Consider the following 9,625-nt stretch of genomic DNA (forward strand, 5'->3'; position numbering starts at 1 on the left):
CGTTTTCCAAGCCTCCTGTGTCCTCGCTTCCTACCGCGAACAGCTCTTGGGCTAAAAATCAAAAAAGAAAGCAGATTGCTAGACAGGCATCCCTAGCTGCGCCTCAGTTATTCTATTCTGCAGACATTTCAAAACCTTCATTCAAGAAACTAAGACAAGGCATTTGGGAAGTGAGGGAAACTGATTTTCCAAAGGAAAACGTCCTTTTCTATGATGTCAGCTGGAGCAAGCCTGCGCCCGTCCCAAGTTAGGAGACTTTGCTGGGGCTCGCGCTGCCCCTTCTCCGGGCTATTGGAGTTTCCTCTCCATGAGTAGACTCTCAAGAATAAAACAAAACTGGAGTTCCCGTTGTGGCGCAGTGGTTCACGAATCCAACTAGGAACCATGAGGTTGCGGGTTCCATCCCTGGCCTTGCTCAGCGGGTTAAGGATCCGGTGTTGCCGTGAGCTGTGGTGTAGGTCGCAGACGCGGCTCGGATCCCGCGTTGCTGTGGCTCTGGCGTAGGCCGGCAGCTACATCTCCAATTAGACCCCTAGCCTGGGAACCTCCATGTGCCACAGATGCGGTCCTAGAAAAGGCAAAAAGACCAAAAAAAAAAAAAAGAATAAAACAAAACAAAATCACTCCAAAGGACAGGTCGGGTCGGGATGGATAACCACAGAGTCACTGTGCTTTTAGGGTGGAGCGCTAAGCTCTCGGAGGGACCGTCTCCTGGGCGGGCCGGCGTGTTTTGCAAGGACCGTGAGCGGGTGCATGTGCAGGGCTTGTCACTGGAACCCGTGGTGATACAATTTTCCTCCTCTCTTTTCAACAGCTGCTGGGATACCAATGACCACAGTGTTCCCTGGTGGGTTATACGCACACCAATTTTAATTTCTATCATAGTAAGTCACGTCCGTATTGAAACGGGAGCGCCCCCCTCCCGCCCCCCGGGTTGCACATCTGGGCGGAGAGCCAGCACGCTGTCCTCTTCGACGGCCCCGTGGCAGTGGGTCTTCTGATCGAAGGCCCCTGAGGCTGAGCTCTTCCGTGGGGGGCTGGGCCCACCTTCGGGACGAAGTCGCAGGGCAGGGGTGGGCGAGAAGGAGTCGCTCCTGCAGGGGACCATCAGCGGCCTCACAGCTGGTGGGGCAGGTGCCCGCCTGCATTTGCCATCTGGCTGCCACCCTCTCACCATCGGTTTTCTCAGCTGCACCGCCTGGCGTCAGAATGTGTGTGAGGCCCCAGACAGACACTGTCCCATTCCGACTTGGGGCTGTGGGGCAGGGGGTGCAGACCCAGGCTGGGCGGCCCGGGTGCCTCTGAAACAGGGTGCCTGGAGCCCCCCCTGGGGCAGGGCTGAGCCGCAGGCATCCGGCCACGCCAGCATCACACACAAACATGTCATCTCTTTGTGCAGGTCAATTTCGTCCTTTTTGTTAGTATTATACGGATTTTACTACAGAAGTTGACATCCCCAGATGTTGGCGGGAATGACCAGTCACAGTACAAGTGAGTATGTGTTTGGATCCAGCTCTGAGCTGCCCTCACCCACCCCACACAGCCTAGAAACCTCACGGAAGGGGGATGAAGCAGGTGTGCGTGGAACAGAGGGACCGGGGCGCAAGGACCCTGCACATGGCTCCCGTTCTTCTCCTTCAGTCTCCAGAGTGTGCTCTTGGCCAACGACAGGGACCCCGGAGATGGAGTGTCTCGTCCAGGGGCCCGTGTGGCCATGGCTGTTGCTCAAGCCAAGCCCCTGGCTTCCCCAGAGGGGCTGCTTACTGAGACCCGCCCATGCTCCTGTTTTTTTGTTTTTTTATTTTTTTTTTTTTTTGTCTTTTCTAGGGGTCGCACCCTTGGCATATGGAGGTTCCCAGGCTAGGGGTCGAATCAGAGCTGTAGCCATCGGCCTCCACCACAGCCACAGCAACACAGGATCCAAGCCTCGCCTGTGACCTACACCACAGCTCATGGCAATGCCGGATCCTTCACCCATGGAGCAAGGCCAGGGATCGAACCCGCAACCTCATGGTTCCTAGTCGGATTCGTGAACCCCTGCGCAACGACGGGAACTCCGAGGTTCTGTAACTCTGCAGAGGCACTGGAAAAGTCTCTAAATTTCTATCAAGAATTTATAAAGAAAAGACAAAGCTCCCAATTTTATATATAAAATGAAAGTATAAAAGAGTGTAAAATAAAACTAGTTTAGTGTGGTTGCTCCAGATGGTAGGAGCCTTAGGTTCAGACAGACCAGGGTTGGAATTGCAGCTATACTGAATGCTGTGTTACCCTGGGCGGGTGACACGACTGCCCGGGGGCGGGGGGGAGGGACCCTGCTCTCTCCCCCCTCCCTTCCTTTGGACAGCAGGGGGGACCTGGGGAGACGGACAGGTGCCAGCCTCCTGGTCAGCAGCCTAGTGCTGAGGTACGAACTAGCCGGAGGCCTGGGACCGGTAACCAAGCTGCTCACCTGTAAAGTGGAAATAATAATAACGGCCCCTGTGGTTATGAGGACTGGTTGAGTTAATAGCCAAATGGCAGTCAGCACCTGGCGCTCGTAAGCGTTGCGATACCGTTTGGTCCACACATAGCTGTGCTCGTGCAGGTGTGTGAGCCCCTCTGCCCAGCCCACCTCAGAGGAAGCTGTGTGAACGGTCAGGCCAGGAGACAGGGCTCCACACCCGACCACAAAGGGCAAAGTCGTGCAGACCTTCCACGGAGCATCGCTGCAGCTCAGGTGACAGCCGGGCGGCTTCCTGGACCGAGCCCACGCCTGCAGCTCAGGCTGCCTTCAGATCCAACTTCTAGTTTCTGCACGTTGCATTCGCAGCCATGCTGGCCTTGCCTTCAGGCTCTTTGGGAGTGTCGTTAAGTAGATCTAAGAGACGCATACTTTTATTTTGGAAACAAAATGAAACGCAGTTCATGGACCTTCTGGAGTTCCCGTCGTGGCGCAGTGGTTAACGAATCCAGCAAGGAACCATGAGGTTGCAGGTTCGATCCCTGCCCTTGCTCCGTGGGTTAAGGATCCGGCATTGCTGTGAGCTGTGGTGTAAGTCGCAGACGCAGCTCGGATCCCCTGTTGCTGTGGCTCTGGCGTAGGCCGGTGGCTACAACTCTGATTGGACCCCTAGCCTGGGAACCTCCATATGCCGCAGGAGCGGCCCTAGAAAAGGCAAAAAAAAACAGACAAAAAAATATACCTTCTCCTTTTCCAGGATAACCAGAAAGGCTGAGCACATCTGTGATGCTCGCCTGGTACATGCTGACATCTTTTCTGTCTCAGAACAGTAGTGACAGATCTCCCTGCAGGGGGCCCCAGGGGTCCAGCCTCTAAAACCTTTTCTAGAGCCTAGCGCCCTAGCAGATTCCAGATGGATCACTGATGGGAATCCTGCAGGTTCTCACTAGCATTTAACCAAAGGGCAGGTCCCTGCAGACTCCCAGCCTTCATTCACGGCTGACACTGAACCAAGGCAGTCGTGGGCACCATGCATGTTTTAAAGTCAAACGTTCAGGGAGTTCCCGTCGTGGTGCAGTGGTTCATGAATCCGACTAGGAACCACGAGGTGGCGGGTTTGATCCCTGGCCTCGCTCCGTGGGTGAAGGATCCGGCGTTGCCGGGAGCTGTGGTGTAGGTTGCAGACGCGGCTCGGATTCCGCGTGGCTGTGGCTGTGGTGTAGGCCGGCAGCTACAGCTCTGATGAAACCCCTAGCCTGGGAACCTCCATGCGCCATGGGAAGCAGCCCTAGAAAAGGCAAAAAGACAAAAATAAAGAAATAAAATAAAAAAATAAAGTAGAACATTCAGGTCTGCAGATGACGGCAGCTCCGTAGTCAGTGACAGCCTTTCCTGCAGAAGAGCTGGTCTCAGAGGTTGGGCAGGTGGCCTGAAGTACAGGACACTTTCTTCTGGTTGTCATGCCACAGGTCGTGGTGCAGGCGGTTCGTTTTGTTTGTGTGTGTTTGAGGGAAACAGAGATATGAACACACTTCTGGAACTTATATCTGAGGCTCTGAGGGCTGGGTTTGAGGTAGGTTCCTCAAAAATACGGAAAGACAGTGGTAACTATGTCTCCCAGAGCCAGAGAAGGTGAGGGAGAGCAAGGAGCCCCTTTTCACTCGGTTCCCTCAACTCAGCATCCTGGACGAGCCTGGTTGTTGGAGTGTCGGCCGGTTTTCCATTTAGGGGGCTTCGGTGTGCCCACGCATCACCTGGCGTGGCGAGCCCCTGCCTTCCTGACTGTTCCCCAGGTGACCTCAATACTTCTGCTCCTCAGACCATGCTGGGGTTGCAGCATCAAATACAGCCACATTGGGAGTTCCTGTCGTGGCTCAGTGGTTAACGAATCCGACTGGGAACCATGAGGTTGTGGGTTCGATCCCTGGCCTTGCTCAGTGGGTTAAGGATCCCGTGTTGCTGTGGCTCTGGCGTAGGCCGGTAGCTACAGCTCCAATTCTACCCTTAGCCTGGGAACCTCCATAAGCCGGGAGAAGCGGGCCTAAAAAAGGCAAAAAAGACCCCCCCCCCCCAAAAAAAAATACAGCCGCATTGAATCACCTGGGAAGATGCTGGGCCACCTGCAGAGACCCAACTAATTGGATGAGGAGCAGCCTGGACTCAGAGAGGTTAAAAAGCCCCCTAGGTGATTTTTCTGTGCAGCCCTGACAGTCCCTGGCTCAGGCAGTGGTTCTCAAGTGGGGTTCCTGGCAGCAGCCATACTTCTCTAGGAACCTGATAGAAAAGCAAATTCTCAGGCCACAGCCCAGACTTTCAGAGTCAGAAGCATCTGTGTTTTAACATGCCCGCCAGATAGCTCTGGTGCAGCTGGGGCCTGAGAAGGCCTGACTTAGAGAAACTTGACCTGTAACTCCTTGGGGAGCAAGAGGGGCACAGGCGTAGGAGTAAGGCTTCCAGGAGGGTACAACTGAGTTCTGCTGCTTTGTTTTCAACACCAGTGCACCGAGAAGAAAATCTGCTTTTTGACGGGGGAGGGTAAGAGCGCTTTGAAAGAGACGTTAGATCCAGTCCAGGTCCCCAAGTCCTCAGACTTTGTGGGATCCACAGCCAGTCCCCTGCTGGGACCTGTAAACAGCCCTCTGTAGGAACACTCTCGCCTCCTTGTGCCCAGGGGACAACCCCTGCAGCATCTGCTCTTTGGATCTGAAAGTAAAACTTGCCCCATCCTTCAAAGGCTGGGGTTGGGTCTCCCCCCTCCCCCTTTTTTTTGTCTTTTTGCCTTTTCTTGGGCCTCTCCCGCAGCATATGGAGGTTCCCAGGCTAGGGGTCGAATCCGAGCTGTAGCCACCGGCCTACACCAGAGCCACAGCAGCGCGGGATCCGAGCTGCATCTGTAACCTACACCACAGCTCGCGGCAACACCGGATCCTTCACCCACGGAGCAAGGCCAGGGATCGAACCCGCCACCTCATGGTTCCTAGTCGGATTCATTCACCACTGAGCCACGATGGGCACTCCGGGTCTCCACTATTAAAATGAAACCATAAGACCCCCTCGGACCAAAGGCAGCTTTGGCCAGCTCCTGGAGATGTCCTATAGGAGCTGTGCTGCTTGATGAGGTGCTTGTCACCGTGTTTGCACATTCTGCCCATAATGGGCTGGGGGTGGTTTACACAGGGGCCCTGGGCTGGCCAGGGAGGACACGTCCAGGCACCCGCAGGAGCTCAGGGCCCTTTGTGTTTTGGATGCAGGAGGCTCACCAAGTCCACCCTGCTGCTCATCCCGCTGTTTGGAGTCCACTATATGGTGTTTGCCGTGTTTCCCATCAAAATCTCCTCCAAATACCAGATACTGTTCGAATTGTGCATCGGATCCTTTCAGGTGAGGCGGGAAGGGGCTGTGTGTCCCCCAGGTGGGCGACTGGCCTCTGACCGCCCTTCTCACTTGCAGGGCCTGGTGGTGGCTGTTCTCTACTGCTTTCTCAACAGTGAAGTAAGTGCTTGGGGGAAGCCTGGATTCTGGCTTGGGATGGAGTCCCTAAAACGCCCCCCACCCCTCCTGAGGGGTCAATGCCACCGCCCAGCGCCCGCAGCCCCCCCGGGGCCCTCGCGGTGCTCAGTTTGCCGCGCATCTCGGCCACCTCAGCTGACCAGCCTGGCTCCGGCCCAGGGTGCCCCCTGGGAGCCCCCTGGCCAGCCCACCTGCGTCCACCGCGCTCACCGCTGCCCTGCGCGCACGCCCCGCCCCTGCTTCGCCAGGCCCCGCCCATGCCACGCCCCCCTGCTCCCGCCACGCCCCCAGGCCCTCATCTAACGGGGAGGTGGCTGTTTTTTCAACTGCTCAGGCCGGTGCCAAGCAGCCTCGCAGGCCTTTCCTTTCCTACAGCGCGCGAGCTCCGTAGATTCCTCTCCCCGCCCTCAGTGGGGAGGTTTTTCCCAAGTTGACTTTACTCCCTTTTCACCAGGCTCCCAGCTGGGAGCCCCCCACCCACCCCCTCAAGCATCAGCCGTAGGGGTCATAGGAACCTCACGCCCGGGAGAAGCGCAGGCTCTGCTCTTTCCTCCGCTCTTGTCCCTGAGCGGCCCATCTGCACAGAGGTTATTCAGCTAGGGGAGGGGTCCGCCTGGAGACTCTCGGGGCCCAGAACCCCTCTTCTGGGCCAAGGGCGGCTGCGAGGCAGCCGGGGCGACCCCTGGCTCCTGCCGCACAGCCCCTCCGGGAAGGCTGACTGCTCCGCCGCGAGGCCCACTCCGCTGCTGTCCCGCCCCTGCTGTGTCTAGCTTTCTCTCCTCTCAGCACTGACCATCCCATCACGGCCCCTTGCCCTGTCCCTCCCTGTCCTCTATTGGGCTGAGGGGCTCCTCCTCCTCCGGACTCCCTGAAACTCTCTCACCAGGAAGGAGGAAGCAGAACCAGGGCTCGGGCAGCGCTTCCATGGGAGGTCTTCTCTGAAAATTCGAATCAGCCCTCTTGGGATCGGGAGTATCAGCCACTGTCCTTTGCAGATCTTAAAAAGCCAGCAGATCTTAAAAAATCAGACCTTGGGTTCTGTGGTCTGAACACTTTTCTCTGGTCCCCTGGTCTGGGTCTGTCCCTGCCCATCTGATGAGCAGGGCTGGGATGTCACACTCAGCAAAGGGTGGGGGGAAGCAGGCCATTCACTGGGTCTGCTGCAGGGGGCCCCTGGGGTCCTGGCTGCCAGCGTGCCCCTGACCCCCGTGGCACCTTGCGTTTCCCATCGGCCCAGGTGCAGAGCGAGCTGAGGAGGAGGTGGCGAGGTCTGTGCCCCAGCCGACCCTCCGGCCGGGACTACAGGCTGCACAGCTCATCCATCTCAAGGAACGGCTCGGAGGGCGCCCTGCAGGTCCCCCGCGGCTCCCGTGCCCCATCCTTCCTGCAGACGGAGACCTCGGTCATCTAGCGGGGCCCCCCTCGCAGCAGCAGCCTGAGCCCCCTGCCAGGAGTGCCCAGGATAAATCAGCGCTGACCCCCCACCACCACCCCCTAGCTGGTCTGGGCTCATCCCAGCCATGGAACCGCGGGACCTTGAAACCCCCTGGGATTCAAAGCTAATGATTGTTAAACTTCAGCATTTAGGCCCTTTTGTTCCTAATGTTTGGTTGTGTGGATGGGCCTGTTTTCACAGAGGATATAGGAAAGACCAAAGCCCAGGACTGGGGTCCAGGAACTGCAGGAGAAAATGGGGCATTTCCTAATCTCAGTGCTTGTTCTCAGAAGGTGCAGGCCTGAACTGGGGTGCAGGCCCGAACTGGGGTGCTGACCCTGAGTGATGTGGTTGCCCCTCCCTCTGCATGACCTGCATAACGGGCCCCCACCCCCAGGTCCAAAGGGGCCGCTCTCCTGTGTGCAGGACACGTCCACGCCCACTGAGAGCTGCCATGGAATTCTCCTGCAAGCCCAGGTGGACCTCGCCCCCCCAGCACCCCCCCTGTGCCCCACCTGCCCCGGTCCTGCTCAGCCACCGTCCAGCTCTCCTCTCTGCTGCTGCACCAGTTCTCCAAGCCTTGATGATACTGGGCCCTCCTGAACAATGAGGCCACAGAGCCTTCATCCTGAGTCATCAGAGACCTGGGCGGCAGTGCCAGTGACGGGGACAGCTGGCGCCAGGGAGTGGGGCACGGAGGGTAGGGCCAGGATGAGGAAGCAGGCTGGATGGCCAGCGAGAGGCTGCGAGGCTCGCCACCCTGCAGCATCCTTTCGGTGTGGGCGTCCGCACCCCTGTGAAAGGAGCCTGGCCAAAGCGCAGCCATGTCCAGAGACCAGCTGGAGAGCCAGCCCCCGGCTTCCTGGGGCCGTGAGGGCTCAGGTGTCAGATGTGCACCCGAGAGGTCCATCAGCCAGCGGGCACCAAGGCCTGAACTTGCCTGATCAAGAGCAGAGGGGAGAGGGAATTTCGCTCAGTCTGAGAAGAGGAGCTGGTGACCAAAGAGTCAACACATGTCATTTAAAAATGCTGTAAACGTGTGTGGAATGTCCCCAAGCCACCCTGCGTGACCTTGAATAAAACGCATTTCATGTCTGTTCACTGGGTGACTCTGAACAGCACATCCTGAGGCCCCAGGATCTCACACTGCGACTATTCAGAGGAAGTCCTCCCGTTTCTAAAATGGAGCTTGGATGGAGGATGGGGTGGGGAGGGGGGCGCGTGGCAGCTCACGGCCTCTGGATGCAGCCACCTTCCCGAGGGCACAGCTCTCGGCAGCCCCCAGGGCGGGGTAGGGCTGCAGCTCCTGACCCACCCACCCCCCAGCTCCTTAGACCCCGAGAACCTGCGAACTAGAGCCAGAGCAAAGCACGTGCATCCTTGCACATGTGCGCACGTGTGTGCATTCTGGGAACCCACCCCCACCCTCATTTGGCCACTGACAGAATCTGTTTCTATCCAACTCCATGCTCAGCGAAACTGCTCCGAGACGAATACTGCACACTGTGAAAGGCAGAGTCTTGAGAGGCTGAGTTAAAACGAGCCAGACAGACACAGATGCTTTACGTTCTAAGAGCGCAGCCCAGGCCCCAGGCGATGGCAGGTTGTCAGGTGTCTGCTGGTGAAAAGGGCTTTATGCGGACGTGCTTACGGCAGATCGTGTTCCAGGGAAGGGGACGCCGCGTGCGTTGACGAAGAGGCTGCCTCTCTGCAGATGGAAGTAGCAGGAGCTTCCTTTCTTAGTAAGAATGGCAATTGTTGGAGTTCCCATGGTGGTGCAGGGGGTGATGAACCCGACCAGGATCCATGAGGACACGGGTGTGGTCCCCGGCCTCGATCAGCGGGTTAAGGATCCGGCGTTGCCATGGGCTGTGGTGTAGGTCGCAGATGCAGCTCCAGTTGGACCCCTAGCCTGGGAACTTCCATATGCCTCGGGTACAACTCTAAAAAGACAAAGAAAAGAGAAAAAAAAAAAAAGAATGGCAGTTTTGTTTTGTTTTGTTTGTTTTTTTGTTTTTGTCTTTTTGCCATTATCTTGGGCCGCTCCCACGGCATATGGAAGTTCCCAGGCTAGGGGTCGAATCGGAGCTGTAGCCACCAGTCTACACCAGAGCCACAGCAACGTGGGACCCGAGCCGTGTCCACAACCTACACCACAGCTTACGGCAACGCCGGATCCTTAACCCACTGAGCAAGGCCGGGGATCGAACCCGCCACCTCATGGTTCCTAGTCGGAT

General features: G+C 57.3%; 1 protein-coding gene across 2 annotated transcripts in view; it reads left to right on the forward strand.

The window, feature by feature from the left end:
- The window catches only part of VIPR2 (vasoactive intestinal peptide receptor 2), a 77,454-nt gene extending 68,965 nt beyond the window's left edge, over positions 1-8,489 (forward strand). For both annotated transcript variants that reach the window (XM_047763482.1, XM_047763483.1), the window contains exons 9-13: positions 815-884; positions 1,400-1,491; positions 5,695-5,824; positions 5,894-5,935; positions 7,191-8,489. In XM_047763482.1, the coding sequence (XP_047619438.1) occupies positions 815-884; positions 1,400-1,491; positions 5,695-5,824; positions 5,894-5,935; positions 7,191-7,364 (508 nt within the window). In that variant the 3' untranslated portion in view covers positions 7,365-8,489. The remainder of the gene's footprint in view (positions 1-814; positions 885-1,399; positions 1,492-5,694; positions 5,825-5,893; positions 5,936-7,190) is intronic.
- The last annotated feature ends 1,136 nt before the right edge of the window (positions 8,490-9,625 follow it).

Source organism: Phacochoerus africanus, chromosome 16 (assembly GCF_016906955.1).
Source record: "Phacochoerus africanus isolate WHEZ1 chromosome 16, ROS_Pafr_v1, whole genome shotgun sequence".
NCBI classification, from domain to species: domain Eukaryota; kingdom Metazoa; phylum Chordata; class Mammalia; order Artiodactyla; family Suidae; genus Phacochoerus; species Phacochoerus africanus.